The sequence below is a fragment of the Sciurus carolinensis genome, chromosome 16 (genome assembly GCF_902686445.1).
Source record: "Sciurus carolinensis chromosome 16, mSciCar1.2, whole genome shotgun sequence".
NCBI lineage: Eukaryota > Metazoa > Chordata > Mammalia > Rodentia > Sciuridae > Sciurus > Sciurus carolinensis.
Window position 1 is genome coordinate 43,437,581 of NC_062228.1, and position 21,685 is coordinate 43,459,265.

Sequence of the window (21,685 nt, forward strand, 5' to 3'; positions counted from 1 at the left end):
TCTTTTGAGCCATGAAGCTCCCTCACTTGAATTGGCTAAAGTAAAGATGAACCCTTTCACAAAAAGGCAGCATCCGCGCAGGACAGTGCTTGGGCAGTAGCTCAGAATCTTTATTGATCACGCAGCCCTTGGGGGTGCTAATGGGGTGCCCTTCTTCTTCCCCCCAGCAGCCTGCGCCACAGTTCTTGGCTGAGCAAGGCCTGCTCCCTGCGGGCACCTTGCAGCACGCTTCGGTTCTCCTGGGCCCTCCGAATCAGGTAGGGGATCACCTCCTTCAGGCAGCCATAGGGGATGGACTTATACACCACATATCCAGCCTGCCCTGGAGGGAGAGTGTTGGCAGGGTATGGGCTCAGGTTTGGGGAAAGGCACTCCAAGGCCCCTTCTCCAACAGAGACTTCCATTTCTAAGAACATGGCAGACTGAGTTGGACAACATTTCCCACTGAGAAAAATTTTTGATTCTGGAGTAAACTTTTTTTTTTTGTACCCAGGATTGAGCAACCCAGGGGTGTTTAACCCCCGAACCACATCCCCAGCACCCCCCACTTTTTTTATATATATATATGTTATTTAGAGACAGGGTCTATCTGAGTTGCTTAGGGCCTTGCTAACTTGCTGAGGCTGGCTTTGAACTCTGAATCCTCCTGCCTCAGCCTCCTGAGCTGCTGGAATTACAGGTATGCACCACACTCCTCACTCTGGAGTAAACATTTAAAAGAATCTCCTTAAGATTGTTTAAATGCTGTCAAGAGCTGGGCACCATGGCTCACACCTGTAATCCCAGCAGAGGATGAGACAGGAGGATCAGAAGTTCAAAGCCAGCCTCAGTAACTTAGCCAGGGCCTAAACAACTTAGCGAGAACCTGTCTCGAAATTTAAAAATAAATAAATAAAAAGGCCGGGAGATGTGGCTCAGAGGTTCAATCCCCAGTACCAAAAAAAAAAAAAAAAAAAAAAAAAAAAAAAAAAAAAAAATTGCTACCAAGAGAGCAAGGAATTTCTAATGTGGTAATTAAGAGAAAATGAGACCCCAGAGAGAGAAGGACATATAGGAAGCCACTTATGCCTTGAATGCAAACTAGAACTGCTATTTGATGATTTCACTGTTGCCAGGGTGCAGTTGAGCACCCTGAGAGAATTATAGGAAAAGTTTTCCAAAACTAAGTTGCAAAACAGAAAAAGTTACACTCTTAAGAGCAAAAATCAAGGAGAAGTAAACTCTTCCATCTTTTCCCACACCCATGAAATAAAATGGTCATAAGTGAACAGGGAAGAAAACAGAAAAATCCATTTCTGAGAGGCTGTGGCCATGGTTTAGTTCCGTCTCCTATTTGCAGCCCCAATTTGCATCCCTGGATATCTCGAGAAACCTCAGGATGGGATTTAGGGTAAAATGGTTTTGTATCCCTGAACACCTGGCAGAGGAAACAAATCTTCTGGCCTCAGGTCCTTGGGAGAAACCCATTCAAGATCACAAAGTGGCCGGGCTTGGTGGCGCTCAAGAGCCTGTAATCCCAGCGGCTCAGGAGGCAAAGGCAGGAGGATCATGAGTTCAAAGTCGGCCTCAGCAAAAGTGAGGCACTGAGCAACTCAGTGAGACCCTGTCTCTAAATAAAATACAAAATAGGGCTGGGGATGTGCCTCAGTGTTCGAGTGCCCCTGAGTTCAATCCCCATGGCTAAAAAAAAAAAAGAATCACAAAGCAGATAGGAAATGTGTCCCCATGAGCAAGAACCAGCAAAAACAGCAGACAGAAGACACAGGGACCCAGCCCGGCAAGGCCCACAGATATTGGGATAACTCATCTATCTTGAAGGGGTTGGAGGATGGAACTCTCTGGACTTTGGATGGGAACCTGGCCAGGAACTGGTTGGGAATAGCAGAAAGGACCTGGCTGGGAGAAAAGGAGGCCTGGAGCAGGCAGCTCGGGGTCTGAATGGGGGATGGGTCATTCACATACCCAGGGCCAGGGAGACGTGGTCACACATGCCCAGAAGTTGTCCAAAACAGACAGGTCCATCCAGAGGAATGCCCAGCTCCCACATGCTACAGAAAAGGCCACATCATCCATCAAGATAGTGACTGAATCTAAAGCTGCAAGTCAGCCATTGCACACACACAGGTTGTTCTGGAAAGTCAACACTGAAGGGCAGTTGGTCTTCTGTATCTATGGAGTCGGCGTCCTCAGATTGGACCAACCAAGGATGAAAAATATTATTGTAAAACTGTGACTGTACCGAACACATACATTTTCCTTGTAATTATTCACTAAAGAGTACAGCATAACAACTATTGACACAGCATTTATGTTCTGTTAGATATTATAAGTGATCTAGAGACGATTTAAAGTATACGAGGGGCTGCAGTTGTAGCTCAGTGGTAGAGCACTTGCCTACCATGTGTGAGGCACTCACTAGGTTTGATCCGCAGCACGACATAAAAATAAATAAAATAAAGTTATTGTGTCCATCTACAACTAAAAAAATTTTTTTGAAGTATATGAGAAGATGTGCATGCAAACACTATGCCATTTTAGACAAGGGACTTGAGTGTCCCAAGGATTTTGGTATCCACGGATTTGCTCTCCAAGGCGGGAGGGGGTGGTTCCAGAAACCAGTCATCCATGGAACTGTCCTTCCAAACTCAATGATAAATAAGCACTCTGTGAGTCTCCTGAAGAACTTCCAGTGAGTCCCAGTCATTTCCTGGAACCATCAGACTTCCCCACACACCAGTAAATAAGGGACAATTCCTCGTCCATCTAGGACTTCCGGGATCCGCGGGCACTGTAGGGGTTAAATGTTTTTACTATCCTCTCCAAAGCACTGAACCCATCTCCCTCTGCCCATCTCTGGCATGTGAGCAAAGGAGAAGGAAGGGGACCTTCTCGTGGGTACCTGTTTCCCATTCCCCTGCCTCATACCGCTTAGTTGCCAGGCGAACAGATTCTTCATTGTGGGAAGCCACCATGAGGTGGCACATGGGGCCATGGTGGGACACGAGTCTCAGCATCAACTCCAGACAGCGGCTGTAACTGAAGGGAGATGCCCCATGTGGTTCACCTGTTGGGCGAGGTCAGGCCCCAGGGACTGGGGTAGGGTCTCTGGAGTCCGAAAGTACCCTCATCCCACCTGCCCCAGCTCCAAGGGCCTCTCTGAGCCGTTTTCTCCTGTGGTAACCATGTGAGTTCCCCTGAGAGCTCTGCTGTGAGGATATGTGTGCAAAGTGTTTGACACAGTGGCAAACTCACAACCAACGAGCACACTGCAAGCACGAGGTGACACTTACCCAAGGCCCGTCCCTGCACCAGTGTCCAGAGAACATGATTAGCAACCACCCAGATGTCTGTAAGCAGGGAACTGACTGAATGAACGAGGTCACAGAGAGGAGCGTGGGGTGACGGGTGGGGTCTAAGGGAGGTGCAGGGAGCCCTAGGAGGAGACGGCTCTTCAGCTAAGAAGGGGCCGTGTCCTGGACCCAGGAAAGGGAGTCACATGTAGACACACACAGGATGCTGGCTGGCAGTGAACTCTAAGCAATTAAAGGTCACAGAGTATTATTTCTCCCAAGACTGCCTGACCCCGTCCTACCTCCGACTGGTGGCCTCATAGTCAGGCTGAGTGGGATCTTCTGTCCCCTGGAGCTGGAACACTTTTCTCTCCTTGTCCAGATAGGCCCCTCGTACCAACTTCACTCCAAAGGCCAGGCCCGCCCTGCGCGCCGCCTCGGCATCACGTCCCAGTCGTTCAGGTGTGTCCTGCAGGGCACGGTGCAGGGTGAGGGGGATCGGGTGCTGGGCCCCACTCACGGTCCTCCAGAGCGCACTGCCCACCTTCAGATAGGCCTGGTAAGTGTTCCACACCCAGGGCCCGCCTTCCCTGGGGCTGTTCCAGCGCACAGCCAGGGCGGCCACCAGCAGAGAGAGCGCAGGGTTGATGAAGGTGTACTCAGCATCCACCAGGAGCCTCACTTGCTGGGCCCGGGCATACTGAGGGGAAAAGAGACCCTGGTGAGGATCCCAGGGACCAGCGGCAGGGGCAGGGAGCAGAACGGCTGGTGTTACCTGTGCCACCTGGTTCAAGCGGCTCAGAGAAGCCTGGAGATGCTGGTTCTGCTCGGTGTTGAGGCAGGACACCTGGAGGTTCTGGAAGGGTGGTGGGGGAAGCAGAGAGGGACTCAGGATTGCTAAATGCTTCCAGTACCCAAGTCTCCTTTCCCCCATCATCAGGAAGAGGAAAAAAGTTTTTTAGAAATTGTTAAAAATAGAACAAATAATGATATCTAATTAATAGACACTATTTATTGAGATAGATGTAATGCAGAGGTTAGGAGAACACACTCTGGATTTGAATCCTGGCCCTACCATTTGCTGTGTAATCTTGAGCAAGTCCTGTAACCTCTCTGGGCCTCAGGTTCCTCCTCGGTCCACTGAAGATGATAATGGTACCTACCTGCTGAGTTGCTGTGTGCATAAGATGGGTTAATATGTGAGACACTCCTGGGTGTGATCAGCACAAGACAGTGCCACACATAATAAGCACACGCTGTTATTATAATGAATAGATGACTTTATATAGGATCGTACTCAATCTTCACAATGATCCTAACAGACAGATGTTATTCAAGTTCCAATTTACAGGGAGGAGATTGAAGATTGGAGAGGTGCAGAGACTCAGAATGATATGGAAGGTGCTTAGCCCAGTAGCCAGCTCACAAAAACTGCCAGGTTACCCCACAGTAGGCTCTTGGGACCTCATTTCCTCATCCAATGCCAAGGACCTCACTGTGGCCCCCACGGCTTCTCCTGCTCTGGTCCCTCGTGACTTCTCTGCTCCCCCTCCCTCTTTATTCTGTCCTCCACACTGACTTCCCACCGCTCTTTGAATGTGCCAGGTACCTGCCCACCTCAGGGTCCTTGCTCTGTCTGTTCCTGTTGCCTGGAAGGCTCTCCCCCGGATGTCCACTTACCTGGCTCCCCCGTCTCCCTCACATCTTAGTTCTAATCTCACCTTCTGGTATTAGTTTGCGATTCTCTCTCCAGGTCTTGCCTTTCCAGTTCCCCTGCCTTATTTTCCCCTGCAATGCTCATTTATACTTATCACATAGTCACTTTGGTTTTCATGTTTGAGGGTCTCTTGTCCCTGGCTAGCAAGTAAGTGTTACCAGGGCAGAAACTTTGTTGTCTTGGTCACTGTGTTAGTCAGTTTCCATTGCTGTGACAAAATACCTGAGGTAAACAACTTAAAAGGAGGAAAGATCTGTTTTGGCTCACAGTTTCAGAGGTTTTGGTTCATAGTCACTTAGCCCTATTGCCTTTGGGCCTGTGGCGAGACAGAACATCATGGTGAGGAGCTCACAGTGGAGGAAATCGCTCATCTTCTGACATCCAGGAAGCAAACGGAGAGAGATAGGAGGGTCCAGGGTCCCCAGTATACCCCTCAAGGGCATAGCCCCAAAGACCTTGTTCCAACGGGGCCCCACCTCCTAAAATTTCCACCACCTCCCAATAATGCCACCAGCTGGAGAACAAGCCTTCAATACATGGGCCTTAGGAGACATTTAAGATCCAAATCATAACCATCCCCATTGTCTCCTTCATCCCTTGCACAGTATCAGGAACAAGGTAGATGCTTATTAAACATGTTGGGAACAAATACATTTGGCCTCAATATTTGTCCCAAACTCAGTCTTGTTGTGGGGACTCCAAAGGGTGAATGGGAACTGCTGGTGTGTCAAGGGATTCTAGCTGAATTCAAAGAAATTGGGAAGGTAAATGAGAGGCCCAGGTGGGGACTCAGTGCCTTACTATATCCACAGAGTCCCTCTGGACAACTTAGGCCTAAGGCTGCTGATGGAACCTCACCTGGGGGTAGCTTGTTCTGGACACTGCGATCTTCCCCATCTTGGCAGGGAGGGTTCTCCAGGAAGAAGGAAGAGCTGGGGGCACCTGCCCAGTTTCCTTTTTCCCATCAGAGAACTGCCTCCCTCCCAGCTTGGAGCATGGGCTCGGGGAGTTTTGGAGAGTTAGCCACTGCTGGGTCTTCTGCATCCTCAGGGGGCCCCCTCCGTGCATCCCCCTCTCCCAGGCTCTGGCCAGAGGTTTGAATCCTTTGCTGTCCTCTGAGGTAGGGACTATTATCATCCCCATTTTGTGGATGAAGAAACTGGGGCACTGAGAGGCAAAGTCACTTGTCCAAAGTCACACGGCCAGTCGGGGTACACTTGGGATTTGAACCTCAGCCTCCCCCAGAGCCTGGGCTCCTAAGATCCAATGATCTTAAACTCATGGGCAGAGAATAAACTTGAACATACATGAAGTACGACAGTGCGTGGCATATTGTGAATGATAAGTTCTCCACTGTTAATTTATCACTTAAATTATCACTGCATTCATTCGTTTGATGTATACTAATCATGTCTTTAGGTGCCAGGGACTGGGATATGGAGTCCAAGGCAGGGTGTTGAGAGGGTTGCCTCTGAGCTGGGGACAGAAAGGAGGGACAGGTTTGGGGAGACACTGAGGCCAGTGTGAGAACCATGTCCAAGGCGGGTATCCGTGAGGCTAGCGGGAAGGGCTGGGCTGGAGGCAGAAACGTGGGCATCACGAGTGCAGAGTTGGGAAACCGAGGCTGCTGTTGTGGGTGAGAGGAGGGGCCGGGACCCAAGCCTGGGGAACCTTCATATTTAAGAAACTGGCAGAGAAGAACCTAAGATTGAAAATGAGCTGACAGAGAGGGAAAAGGAAAGCCTGGGGAGACAGTGTTGGGGGGCAAGTGACACCACGAGGGAGAGGTCCCGTGCCAAGAAGTTCACATGCCTCCTGGAAGGGGCTTCACAGAGCCCCTCATCCTTCAGAGCATCCTGGAAGAGGCCACCATCGCTATCCCCAGGCAGGTAAGTAAAGCTCATAAAGAGATGAGACTCCTTACTTTCCAAACCCACCCTCCGAAACTCTCCATCCTGCTTGCACAGGCTGGGACAAACGAAAGTAATAAAAATTATAAAAAGGAGCAGCAGGCCCACCATAGCATCGTTTGGGGGTGGTGGAGAGCGGGAGGTCACCCAGGGGTCCATCGGGGAGGTAACCCATGCAATCAGAAGAGCGATCGAAAGAAATGGACTGGACATGCCCAGACACACGAGTGGGTCAGAGCACTCGATGGAAGAAGAAGACACAGGCTGAGCCAGAGGGCATAATGCAACTCGTATACATTTCAAATATGACCCCAGGGCTATGGGGAAGAGCATGAGGGAACTTCCTGCGGGGGTGGAGATGCTCCCTGCACTGATACGGGTTTGGATTACCCAGGAGCGTGTGTCTTTGTCATAGGTCATCAAGGGGTACATTTATGATTTGTATATTTCATCACATGTAATTTTTTCCTCCAAAGAAAAGAATACCACACATAATTATTGAGCTCTAATTAACGATCTGCATCCTGAAGCATTTGTATGGGGGTTGGGGGAGGGTACTGATGTCTACGATTTCGAAATACATCACAAAATAAGACAGACTGAAACGTGGATAGAGGGACAGATATGAATTAAAGGAAATATAGAATCCACTCTCTATATCGGTCGTTATGTTTCCATGGATTCAACCAACAGCTAGTAAAAATATATGAAAAATATTACATCTGTACTGATCGTGGAAGACTCTTTTGTCCCTGTCATGATTCCCTAGGCAACAGAGTATACTTACATTGCATTAGATATTGTAAGTAATCCAGAGATGATTTAATGAACCCCGGAGGATGTGCATAGGTTAAATGCAAATACCATGCCGCTTTATATAATGACTTGAGCGTCCTTGGCTTTTGGCACCAGGGTGGTCTTGGAACCCGTCCTCCGTGTGTACTGGGAGATGACCGCACAGTTAAATGTTAAAGGCGGTAGGTACGGGGATGTTCGTGATCCATTATTTCGACTGTTCTATATGTTTGAAATCTTTCATGATAAAATATTGGGGGAAATACACACCCAAACTTCTGGAAACAAAATCACAATAATAAAAAGATACAACCTACACACAAGACGGGGTGGCCGCCCACGGTGAGGAGGGGAGATAAAAAAGAATGTGGAACCAGACTTGGAGAGAGAGAGGAAGGCAGGGACCAACACGCCGTCTGATCAGGACTCACGGGCAGCCAGCACACATGGGTGTAGCTGCGGACTGATAAAATATTGACACGCCGTCACCTGGGCGAGAAAGAGCTGCTGTCCCATCCCTCCTCTGGGAGTGCTCAGCCCGCAGGCTCCCCCCTGAGAACCCCAGACTCCTGTCCCACCCATTCCCACCAGGTGCCAGAGCTACAGCCACATCCATCCTGCCTGCTCCAAGCCTGGGAAGCTGTGGCAGTTAAATATGGGACAGTCACCCACCACTTAAGCTCAGGGACGGTTCTCAGAAACCACCATCGTGTGGACCTCATTCGGTGCGCTCACACACACCTCTGCTCTGTCATTAGCAGGGACCTCTTGATGCCAGACATCTGGCTAATGTGAGATCTGGAGGCTGCTGCCTGCCTAACACAGCACACTGCTGTAGAGTGGATCAGTTTTTAGGAGAAAAGGAGCACATTTTAAACAATGATAATACCAGGTGTATGCCTGTAATCCCAGCGACTAGGGAGGCTGAGGCAGGAGGATCAAAAGTTTGAGGCCAGCCTTGGCAACTTAGAGAGACTCTGTCTCAAAATGAAAAATAAAAAGAAAGAAGGAAAGAAAGAGGGCTGGGGATGTAGCTCAGTGGTAGAGTGACCCTGGGTCCAATACCCAGTACCACAATAAATAAAACAAGATAAAAAGGATAATACAGAAAATACATGGACCGGTAACATAATTGTTTGTTTCATGACCAAATATGTACTATATATGGTTGTATGTGTTGTACTTTACTTATTTATTTTTTGTGGTATTGGGGATTGAACCCAGAACTTCAACCACATTAGACAAGGACTCTACCAGTTAGCTGCATCCACAGCCCATTTTATTTTGAGACAGGGGCTCCCTAAGTTGCTGAGGCTGGCTTTGAACTTGTGATCCTCCTGCCTCAGCCTCCTGGGTCGCTGGGATTGCAGGTGCGCCCCGTTGCACCCGGCTGTGTTATACTTCTGTAACAACTGGTAGTGCAGTAGGATTGTTTCCACCAGCATTACCACCGATACATAAGTAATGGCATCGTGTTACAGTGTCACAACAGCTATGATCTCACTAGGCAATAATAGGAAATTCCAGATCCACTGTAATCTTAAGGATCCCATCTCACGCGCATCACTCTGCAGCTAATGACTGCATTCAGACATGCCATCTAGTCCAGGGGACTCTGCTCCGGTCACTCCCCACCTGAAGTCCTTACCTGCCCAGAGTCCATGGCTTCTGCCAGCCTCTCTGGGCTCAGCTCTAAGGAGGCCCCTGGCCTTGTGATCCACGAGGTTAGCTCCTTCTGAAATGGGGTGGTGGATGGGGTGGTGAGGGGAACGTGGCTGGCAGCCACTCCTCCACCCGCCATGAGCTCACGTGTCCCTTACACAGAGCCGCGTGCTGGTCAGCGCCGTCACCTTCAGCTGCATAAGGTTCTTCCCAGCCAGGTCGGGGGTCTCCAGGAGGCCTCGCGACAGGTCCACGCACCGCAGCATGGCACTGAGGTTTCCCTCGTACCAGGCCTCACTGCCCAGCCAGCACAGGTCAGGGCCCAGGGCGGTCAGCCGCCTCCTTGCCCCCCCCACCTCCCTGGGCCCTGGCCCCCGACTCACCCTGTCTTGGCAGCCGAGTCCGGCTCCTCCTCAGTGGGCACCGCCAGCAGAGGCCGGAGGCCTAGGGCCTGGAGCTGCCGGACACAGCCCCTCACCTCCTCTCCCGTCTCCCCAGCCACAAACTGCCCGTAGATAGATGCTCGGAGAAGCGCACCGGAGAGCCGCGCGCCCAGGAGGCGCTGAGCCCAGGCCTGGAGCTGGGTGACAGGAAACAAGGGCTCAGAGCCAGTTCTGGGCAGCTTCCAGGCCCACGCGCAGGGTCACTGCTCACCGCCAGCCCGTGGGTGACCAAAGGGGGCCAGGCACACAGCCGCAGCACCAGCAGAGCCCGGGCCAGCTCTGCTGTGCCCTTGAGGTGGAAGGCCCCGCCATCGAAGTTCAGGGGCCGCCAGTCCCCAGAGGAGGGCCCAGCGAGGGAGGAGAGTGCCCGACGGGTCCAGAACATCACGAGTCTCTTGCCACCAGGGAAAGGGGCTTTGACAGTAGCTGGTGCACTGGCTGCCCCTTGCCCAGCCAGGGGGCAGTGACTGATTAACTGGGCAAATCTTTAGGATCGCAGACTCTTTGGGGGACAGTTAATTATTAACCAATAGGGACAGAGTTCAGGGTAACAGTAACAGGAAAGGAAACCCCCAGTTACAGCCCCTTGCCACCTTCGGCATCACAGTGAAGGCTCGCTAGATGCTCACCATGTGCCTGGGGCTGCCGAGTGAATGCTGGTCTGGGGAGCAAGGAACTCTGGACTCAAGGTCGTTTAGCTTTTCCATCTTGGGCAAACAACATAAGCTCTCCTGTTGCACTTTCTTCATCTTTTAATGAGAAGCAATTGTAATGTTAGTGAATAAAATTTTAAATACACTTGATCCATAACTGTTCCATGCAAAATATATATCCTAGAGAACTTGAACATAGGCATCAGGAAAAATGTACAACAATGTTTATAGGAACCACCCAATTTTTTTTATCACAGAAGAATAATTGAATACATTGTAGTATAGTCATAGGAAGGAATACTATACAGCAATGAAAAAGAACAAACTGCTGACACATGCCACCACATGGTCAGATTTCACAAACACGATGTTGAGGAGAAGAAGTTGACACTGAACAAAATGTGCTATTTCTGATCACTAAATATGAAAGCTGGGAAAATGAAACTATAATATTGTTTTGGAGACACACACCGGGGTGGTCAGATGAAAAAGATAAGTAAAACAAGGAAATGATTAACACAGAAGTTGGAGAGATGGTTACCTCTGAGGGACGGGGGGAACTGTAATGGTGCAGAAGTGCCTCGGGGTGTCTGTGTTCTTAATGTGGACAAAGATTCACAGTTGTTCACTATGTAAGTGTTTTAAAGCCATAATCTATATTTTATACATTCCTGAATATGCAATGTGTTTCACAATCAAAGTAGAAAGCTAATTCACCATAGTATCAGTCTCCCAGAGTTGCCGTGAGAATCCAGTTAATGGACATATATAATTAATGGTATATAACGTGTTCTGTAAACACTGGCTGTGATCATAAAGGGCTGTGCATGCATAATCTCGTGGACACCTGTCTCTCTGATGAGGTATAACCATAATCACCTTTGTGTTTGGGGATCCCTCAGACCATCTCAGGTTCAGCTATTTTCTAAAAGGTCTCATAGAACTCAGAGAGGCCAGGATACTCAACATGCACGTATAAAGAATGAGAATGTTCTCGTATGTGCCCACACCGCCAGTCTCACATGTAAGAAAATGTCAGTAATTCCTTAGCATCTAATATCTTACCCATGCTAAGATTTCCCCCATTGCCTCCAAAATGGCTATTTAAAATTAATTAATTAGCCAGATGCAGTGATGCACGCCTGTAACCCCAGCAGCCCCAGTGACTAGGGAGGCTGAGGCAGGAGGATCACAACAAGTTCAAATCCAGCCTCAGCAACCTAGCCAGGCCCTAAGCAACCTAGTGAGACCCTGACTCTAAAATGAAAAGGGCTGGGAATGTGGCTCAGTGCTAAAGCACCTTGGGTTCAATTCCTAGTACTAAAAAAATAAATAAAATAATAAATAAATAAATAAGTAAATAAATTTATTATTTTGCGCTGGGGATTGAACCCAGGGCTTCTTGCTCTACCCCTGAGCTCCATCCCCAACTCAAAATGTTTTTCACAACTGTGATGTTTTGTTTGTTTGTTTTTTTGGGTGCTGGGGTTCGAACCCAGGGCCTTGTGCTTACAAGGCAAGCACTCTACCGACTGAGCTATCTCCCCAACCCCACAACTGTGATGTTTTGATGTTTCTATTTTGAGGTGTTGGGGATAGAACCCAGAGCTTCGCACATGCTAGGCAAGTGCTCTACCACTTAGCTACGCCCCCGGCCTTTGTGATCTCTGTTTTTAAAATGAGTCAATCCAGGTTCATGCTTTGCATTGGGTTGTTATGTTTCGTTAGTGTTTTGTTTTTTGTTTTTTTTTAGGGGCTGTTGGGGTGGGGAACAATCTTCCTGACATTTAAAAATAATATTTGTTTTTAAAAGAGTCCATGCCAGTAGTAGAATGTCCCACTTATAGGATTTATCTGATTACATCCTTATGATGTCATGGAGTGTGTTCCTTTATCCTCCCTAATGCCTGTAAACCAGTTTTGGTCTACAGCCATCATTTGTTAAGCTGGTCTCTGCTGGTGACAGCGAGGTTGCCTCCAGGGTCCTGGTGCCAGATCTGGTAATCACCAAGCTATTCACTTAACCATCAAGGTATTGAGGAGCAGAGGCTTCTCATCACCTCTGCTGGAACCATTTCCAACAGGAGAGAGAGACAGTGAGGTGCTGGTTCAAAGCCCTCAAGACACTTGTTCCTGGAGGGCTGGGAGCTTGGGAAGAGTTCAGGGAGACACAGGGAGAGGAGTCAGAAGCAAGTCTCCTGGGGCCAGACTGGGAGGGCCCTTACACATTCCTTATGAAGGGTTGATTTTACTTATGATGCAGAGGGCCACGGGGGGATTCCAGGCAGGAATCTCAGATTTAGGCTTCAGGAAGATTCCCCCTGGCTATCAAGAAGACAGCAGATCCGAGAGGGAGACCGAAGCTGGCAGCACAGGGAGGAAGGTGAGGCAGATCAGAATGGGCAAGTATAGGGTTGGACCAGGAAGAGGCCGGAGGAAGGACAGACACACAGGAGGCAACGTGCATGGGGAGACGACTCCAAATTTCTCACGGGAACCCCAAGTCCCAAGGCAATAGGCATGGAGACTTCGGTCTAGTGTGGCATCTGAGGGGCACTGTCCCCTCACCCTGACTCCAAAGACATTCCCATGGGAACCGCAGTTCTAGAGTATCAAGCACAGATGCTCTGGTCAAATATGAGAACCATGGAATATTACTCAGCCATTAAGAAGAATAAAATATGGCATTTGCTGGTAAATGAATGAAGTTGGAGAATATCATACTAAGTGAAATAGGCCAAGCCCAAAAAATCAAAGGCCTAATGTCTTCTCTGATAAGTGGATTATGATATATAATGAGGGGGCATGGCGTTGGGGGGAAGAGAAGAATGAAGGAACTTAGGATGGTGTAGAGGAAAATGGGGTGGGAGGGGTTGGGGGATGGAAAGAGAATGAAACAGACGGTATTACCCTATGTACATGTATGAGTACATGAATGGTGTGAATCTACATTGTGCACAACCATAGAAATGAAAAAGTTGTACCCCATTTGTGTACAATGAATCAAAATGCAGTCTGTAAAAATTAATAAAATTTTAATTAAAAAAATATGGGACTCAGACACCTGCTTCTGACATTCCCCCAGTTTCCTCTTGCGATCGCTGAACTACTCTGCCTTCCTTCCCTGGCATTCTTGCTTGGTCCTAAGAGGCTGCAGCACCCCATTATGGTCAGCACATATTAGGTGCTGAATAACTAGTGAATACATTAAAGAAATGAAGTAGTGTTATGGTGTGGATATGAGGTGTCCCCCCAAAGCTCCTGCTAGTCCAGGAATGTTCAGAAGTGGGATGGTTCGATTATGAGAGCTGTAACCTAATCAGTCCATCCTCGTTTGAATAGACTGGGTGGTAACTCTAGGCAGGTGGGCGTGGCTGAGGAGGGGGTCACTGCAAGCAGGCTCTGGAAGGTCTTCCCTGTGGTCCTTCCTCCCTCTCTAAGCTTCCTGAGCCCACCAGGAACTGAACAGCTCTCCTCTGCTGGGCCCTTCCCCATCACACGCTGCCTCACCTTGGGCCCAGAGCAATGGAGTCCGTTGGCTATGAATTATAACCTCTGAAACCACCAGCCTTAAAGAAACTTTTCCTCCTTGAAGTTGTTCTTGTCAGGTCTTTTGCTCACAGAGACACAAAGCTGACTAAAATAGAAATTGGTACTGGGAAGTGGGGTTGCTGCTGTGACTAACCTCTGACCATGTGGCTCAGAAGTCTTTGGAGCTAGTTTGTGGGAATTTTGGAAAGTTTGGAGATGCAAGGTGGAAAACCTTCAGAATGTTGTAAGTGGAGCTTAATGGGTGATTCTGGAGGGAGCTTAGAAGACCAGAAAGGAACGAGAATGAGCTCATGAGGTTTCAGAGGGAAATGAGGACTCTATTGGGAACTGGACTAGAGACCACTCATGCTCTGTTCTAGCAAAGAACTTGGCTACATTTTGCCCATGTCCTGAGACTTTGTGTGACGCTGAATTTAAAGGTGATGGTCTAATTAATTAGTGGAGGAACATCAAGGCAGGACAGCATTCAGTCATGTTTTCTGTGAGAATAAGGAACAAAAAGCAGAACCAGAAGATTTTTAAAATGCTTGTAAAGCTGGGACCAAGGAAGTTGTGATTTTTGAAGAGATTAGAGCCCCTAGAGAGATGCTAAATACTTTTCACAGAAACAATAAGAAAGATGACTTGAGGTGTCTCAGGAATTTGCAAGACCATACCCACTACAGGCTGCAGGGTACAGAAAATTAAATTCCTTTGAGAAGAGATCATGGGGGTGCCTGCTCACACATGGGGTCCTAGGAAATTGTTTTATCATGCAGAGCTACATGGGCACTCAGAGGTTGCTGTAGCCATGATTCCATGGGGCTCGGGTATTGTGATGCTGGTTCCACAGAAATGCAGGATGCTGGAGTGAGGGGTTCATGGAGGTTTTCACTGAGATTTCAAAGGAAGGCCTGGGAAGCCAGGCAAAGGGTAGCAGGGTCTGTGGGCTTTTGCTGAGAGGGTGATGCATGAAGCTGTAAAGGGAAGCCAAAGTTGGAATGGGAACCCCAGGAATTAGGAGATGCCAGTAATGTGCTGTCTGCCAAGAAAAGCTGCTGGCAGCAGAGAGAGACAGGCTGGAAGAGAGGCCAGGTGCACTTCAACTGACAAGGCCAAAGAGGCAGAGCTGCCCAAGCCCTTCAGAAACAACACCTTGCCACCATGTGTCCTAGATACTGCACATGGAGGAGCTGGGTCACGTGGGCAGGGGATGCCCTGAAAGGCTGCATCTTCCCTGTGGCCCCTTCTTCCTCTTCTCTCTCCCTCTCCTTCTCTCCCTCCTTTTCAGCCACCTTGAGGCAGCAGTTTCCCTCCACGGCCCGCCTCCTGCCCTGGTGTTCGGCTTCATCTTGGACCTATGGTAGTGGAGTTGGCCCATGAACTAAACCTCTAAAATCATGAGCCAAAATAAACTCTCCCTCCTCTAAGTTGTTCTGGTCAGGTATTTCGGTCACAGCAACAGAACGCTGACTTACACAGCGGCCCCGCCCAGATGGTGGGAAGTTCTATCATGTCACGCTCTAACACCAAAGCGACCTTGTAGGCTCTCCATGTTCGTTCATCTCTGAGTAAGCACGCAGTTAATCTCTCCCTCCTCACTAGGCTGTGACCATCATGAAGGTAGGAATCATATTCATTTTTGTCATTTATTTATACACATCACCTAGCCCAGGTCCTAATTTTTATTGAATGATTGAAAATTAAATGTCTGGCATTTGCTGGACAAGGCGCTTAGTGATTTCTTCTTACATTGATACAAGTGGATTATAAATAGGACTCACTTTATTATTATTATTATTTTTGTAGTATTAATAGTAGTAGAGATTGAACCTAGGGACATTTTACCACTGAGCTACATACCCAGTCTTTTTTTTTTTGAGACAAAGTCTTGCTAAGTTGCTGAGGCTGGTCTTGAACTTGAGATCCTCTTGCCTCAGCCTCCTGACTGACTGCACCCAGGAAGACCCATTTCTTGAGTCATAGCTGATTTCGTAAGAGGCAGAGGAGAACCCAAGGATCACTTCCTCAAAAAATCAAACAGCTGAGAGGGCCAGTGCTGTCCTGAAAGTGATTGCTAATAGCGGCATTGATACTGAGATGCTAAATTTTGGTCTATTGGGGAGGCGGGGGATCTGGACCTGGTACTTCCAAGTTAAGCCAAGATCCCGAGAGAGTCTGAGGTGGACTGAGCTCAGTGGTACGCCATAGGTGTCACCAGAACCAGAAGTAAACCCTCTCAACAGGAGGCTTCCCCAATTTAAATTGGCAGGACTACCAATTTCACTAAGATCAAGCAATAAGCTCACTCGAAAATCACCAAGCTGGGCTGGGGATATAGCTCAGTTGGTAGAGCACTTGCCTTGCAAGCACAAGGCCCTGGGTTCAATCCCCAGCACCACAAAAAAAAAAAAAAAAAAAAAAAAAAATCACCAAGCATACAAGGAAGTAAGCCACCATGAGTGAGCAGAAGCAACTGCTTGAATTATCTACTGCTACAAAATAAACTAACCTAGAACTTGGTGGTTTAAAATAATAGCAGTAATTTATTGTGCTCACTTTGCTGACTGGGAGCCTGGGTTCTCTCACTGCATACTTGGGGTTCTTTACAGTGTGGTAATTAGGTCATGATGTGAACATCTTAAGTCAATCAGGAATAAGCCACACCGCGTCACTTCCACCATCGTGTCATAAACCTGCCCAGATTCAAAAGGCAAATGGTGTCAAGTCATACTGAAAGAAGAGCAAATCCTGTGATCATCTTTGTTTGGGAAATATAATCTGCTGTGGCCACAAACATAAGATTCAGACCTTCAAATCTTTGACATTGGAGTTGCTTAAATCAGACAATAAACCAGCCATTTATGAAATGATTAAAGAGATATAATATACAATCAAAATATAAACAAGCAACAAAGTATCAGGAATGAAAAAGCAACTTTGGAAAATAAAACAATAGATGAAACTTCTAGAGATGAAAGCTCAGTGGATTAGACCAAGCTGAAGACAGAACCATTGAACAGGAAGACACATCGGAGCACCGTACTCCAAACACATGGAATTATGCAACCCAGCGAGACGAAGACCTGGGTGAGACACATCAAGTATCTAACAAGTCTCAAATTAGAGAGAATGAGGAGAGGCAATCTTTGAAAAAATAATGACTGAGAATTTTCCAGAACTGATGAAAAACATGAATCTGCAGTCCGAACAGCAAGCATATTTTAAACTAGTTACATAAAAAGAAATCCATCGTGTACACATCATGTAGAACACAGAAGACAATGAGACCTGTTACCGACCTGTGTGTCCTCCAGCATGGACCAGATGTTCCACAAATTCTACTGGGTGAAGAGGGTGAATTCCAAGCGGAGAGCCCAGACACATTAATTAAAGGCAGGGAGGTAGAAGCAACTATGGTTCTTGGGGAAGATCAGCGTTCTTCCTGGAAGCACATGAAAGAGAATACAAAACGAAAACGAAAATGGAGGCAGGCCTCAACGGACCAGCGATGCTTTACTAAGCAAGGGAGGGGCACATTTTTGAGGGGAAAATGGCGGTGGGTTCCAACGAGGATTTGGCCTTTATAAGGTTTAGCAGGGTCAGGTCATGGGAGGAGTTGGTCCATTACTTTTGGGGGCTCATTTAGGGTAGGGCAGGAGGGCAGGTGGGGGAACAGTTGCCCTGAGACCTATTGTACTGGGGACAGCTGGTTCAGCTATAGGTGGGGACCAGGCCTGAGTTCCTTCTGTGCTCTTCTCATTATCCCTTCCTCCCCTCCCTCTGGCCTGGGTTTCTACATGACAAAAGCTCCCATTTACCTCAGACAAATGACACACAAATGACAGGAGGGCGGAGGGGGAAGTTGGAGATAAGGGAAATTGTGAAAGGTCAGAGTCCTCAGTTTCCTTTTCTCCAGAGCGGTTGCAAGTTTCCAAATCCTACACTTCTGACCTTCTGGAAAGAGGGCTGGGGGAGAGTGAGGGAGGGGGAAAGACTGGAAGCACACAATGGGCTGCTCCTTGGTAGCCATGGAAGGCTCTTGAACAAGGTTCCCATAGGGTCCTCTTGGGGCTGAGCGCCCATTTGGGGAGAAAGAGGAAGGGTGTTTTTTGTTTGTCTTTTGGCAGTGCCCTACCACTGAACTACATCCCCAGACCTCCTTTTTTTTATTTTGAGCTAGGGTCTAAGTTACTGAGGCTGGCCTCAAACTTGGGATCCTCTTGCTTCAGCCTCCCCAGTAGTGGAGATTACAGGTGTGTGCCACCTGAGAGAAGAGGGGTTTTAATAGCAGTATAGAAACGGTGTCCTAAAAGAAAGAACAGGGGTCAAATCCACCTTCTAATAGGGTCAGACTAGGTCACATGATGTGCCTCATGTCAATCTCTGGGGATGAAGCATGAGACGCTGTCCGGATCCAGTGATGGGCCCATTCCTGAATCCTCTGGTAAAGTGTGCTCATCCCAAGCACAAAGCCTATCTGCAGCGGGGGACTGGGGCCCATTGATTTCCAAAGCTAAACTGCATCGTCACCAGCACACAGGGCAAAGGACACTGAATGACAAAAGCAACAGGACTCATGAGCGAGTCGGATGGTTCCAGAATACATAATACATATGAAGAACTTGGACTGGCAAGTAGAAATGGAATAAATGCTGTTATTGTTGTTGCAAAATGGCTTCCATACTCGGATAAAGAACAAACTCCTAAGATAACCTTCGTGATTTATCCTTGCTCATCTCATCAGCCTCAATTCCTCCACTCCCTGACTAGTCCTTTATTTTCAAGCAATTTTAGGAAAATTCCTCCCTGAGCTGTGCTCCTGGAGTCCTCTCTGCCTGCACAGCTATTTATCCTTTAATATTGGGGTTCAGTGGCCACTTACATGCAGAGGACACTCCCTGACCTCCAGTACAGACCTCTCCTTCCCCGCACCCCCCACCCTGCTCTAGGGCTGGGGACGGTACCCTGGGTCCCATGCACTCTACCACTGAGCTGCATTCCCAGCCCGCAGACCTCTTGAACTCCAGAACCTGATATGCACGCGCTGGTTCACCATCGCTGGCTAAATCAGGTCTTCTCAAACGGGGCAGTACCGCCCCCTAGTGGGGAGAGTTTGCACAAGGGTTCGTGGTTGCTAGCTGATCAGAAGGAGCTTTACTGACTTTTAGAAGTCAGGAGCCAAGAAAACTGGGCATTGCCTTCACTTCCTGAACAACTTGCATTTGTGTGGGTAAAAATAAAAGGCAACACAATTATGAATGACTTTATTAACATAACATATATGCAAACATGAAAAATTGGGGTACGGTTAAAATATATCTACCTTTTCTGAGAGGAAACTGATACAGAGTGACAATTGTTCCTTTTTTGTCCACCATATTAGAAAATCACAATTCCGATGGTGATATATAATCTAAAATTTTAAGTAAAATGTAACACATATAAAAAAGCATGCCCATATTACAAATGTTCAGTACGATAAATTTTCACAAAGTGACCGCACCTACGTAGCTAGCTCGCAGGTGATAGACAGCATTATTAATCAACTCCCTACCCTGGAAGCTCTCCGGGCACTGGGCCCAGTCACTATCCCTTTATCCATCAAAGTTAACTACTCTTGACTTCTGATGTCACAGATTAGTTTTGCCTGTTTGCAGTTGATATCATACAGCATGTTCCCTTTTGAGCCTGACTTTGATCCACTATTATGCTGGCAAAATCCATCCATGTTGTTCTATACATCAGAGTTCATTCACCCTCATTTCCTAGTATTCATTGGATGAATATATAATTAAGTTATCCATTTTCCTTTCATGGACACTTGGGTTGTTTATAGTTCCTGATGCCATTGAACCTACTAGTTTGTACCTCTGTTCACATATATAAATATCTCCATTGGGTATATAACTATTGGGTCATGGCATTTGTACATATGTTCAGATTTAGTATATACTGCCAAAACATTTTTGGTTGGCAATTTACACCCTTGTAAGCACATGGTTGTGCCCCAGTATTTTTTTTGATGGGGGGTACCAGGGATTGAATTCAGGGGCACTCGACCACTGAGCCACATCCCCAGCCTTATTTTGTATTTTATTTAGAGACAGAGTCTTGCTGAGTTACTTAGGGCCTTACTAAGTTGCTGAGGCTGGCTTTGAACTTGTGCTCCTCCTGCCTCAGCCTCCCGAGCCACTGGGATTACAGGCATGAGTCACGGTGCCTGGCTGTGCCTGAGTATTTTTGCTTTGGATTTCTTTTTCTTCTTCTGAGCCTTCAGAAACAGAATGGATAAACATTATCCATGGTTCATGATGCAGGCTTGTCATGAGCAAGAGTGGGCAAAGCTCATTTTTGTGTTTCATTAGTTGGGTTTCTCTTCAATTTTTATTGTGGTAAAATACACAATATAAAATGTACCATCTTAACCATTTAGAAACGCCCAGTTCAGTGGTATTCAGTACATTCATATAGGTATGTAATCATCACCAGTGAAAGAAGACAGCTGGGTAGAACCTAAGAGCCCACGACACCAGCTTCATATCCTTTGCACCTATGTCATTGTCATGCACCTTTACAACAATTTTTTTTAACTTTAACTTTTATTTTGACCTGATTTCAGACCTATGGAAAAGTTCCAAGAATGGAACAAAGAATTCCAACATACACTTTGCCCAGATTCCCCAAATGTCAACATTTTACCGGGCTTCATCTGTTTTGATCTCTGTGTAAATATACATGTTTTTTCTCATCTGTTTGAGAATAAACTGAAGCTGCAATACCCTTTTGCCCTAAATATAGAAGAGTGCACACTTCCGGAGAGCAAGGCACTCTCTTATATCACCATAGCACGATAAATCAGTTTTTCCTATAAATGAAATCTTATGGTATGTATTCTTTTGCATCTACCTCCCTTTTGATAGTCTATTTATGCTTACCTGTGTGCTACAGTTTATGCATCATGCTTTAGATTCGTGGAAAACAATAAGCCAAGTACACACAGGACATAAACTCCACTTATTATTTCAGGTGTTATCAAACTCTAAATGCATTGAGTTTTTTGTTTGTTTTTGTTGCTTTTGACAGTGCTAGGATTCTAACCCAGGGTCTCATACATGACAGGTGGACGTTCTACTACTGAGCAACATCCTCAGCCCTGAAATGAGTTCTTTTTTTCTTTCTTTTTAAAGATGGCAGGGTTTTAAAAATTGTTTTAGTTGTAGATGTACACTGTACCTTCATTTTATTTATTTTTTCGCGGTGCTTAGGATCAAACCCAGTGTCTCCTGCATGCTAGGCAAGCACTCTTACCATTGAGGTACAACCCCAGCTCCGCCCCCTGAAATGAATTTCTAATACGTCTTTCATAAATATGAATTTTTTACTTCAAAAAGCATAAAGACCCTTAGAATAGCTACATTGTTGAGGTGTCATGTATGAATTAGTCTGTCCCTTTAGGAGAAGTTGAGTTTCTAAAACTCATCTCAGGAGGAGACTTGCTTGTCTTTTGACACCAGCTTGACTCCTCTTCTGTCACTTACACATATCCCCCCATGTCCTGTCTTGGAAAAACTCATCTCTTCATGTCTTCTGGAGCTCACCTAACAAGCTCAGCCCAGGTGGGAATGAGAAAGACCATTGGAGTATTTGTCCTGCGGTGTAGGAAAGGCATATGCGGAAGACG

The 21,685-nt window shown here is 47.2% G+C and overlaps 1 protein-coding gene across 2 annotated transcripts; it reads right to left on the reverse strand.

The window, feature by feature from the left end:
* Window positions 1-94: 94 nt before the first annotated feature.
* Prodh2 (proline dehydrogenase 2) lies at window positions 95-10,270 on the reverse strand. Of its 2 annotated transcripts, XM_047527580.1 has the most exons (10): window positions 10,029-10,270; window positions 9,758-9,954; window positions 9,533-9,671; window positions 9,361-9,447; window positions 4,066-4,146; window positions 3,835-3,990; window positions 3,593-3,759; window positions 2,926-3,036; window positions 1,963-2,048; window positions 95-322 (listed from the first exon to the last, which is right to left on the reverse strand). In XM_047527580.1, exons 1-10 carry the CDS (start codon window positions 10,200-10,202, stop codon window positions 138-140), a joined length of 1,383 nt encoding a protein of 460 aa, XP_047383536.1. In that variant the 5' UTR covers window positions 10,203-10,270; the 3' UTR covers window positions 95-137. The 2 variants fall into 2 exon arrangements, with proteins under 2 accessions (XP_047383536.1, XP_047383537.1); XM_047527581.1 differs by lacking the exons at window positions 95-322; window positions 1,963-2,048 and adding an exon at window positions 2,076-2,788.
* Window positions 10,271-21,685: the final 11,415 nt, after the last annotated feature.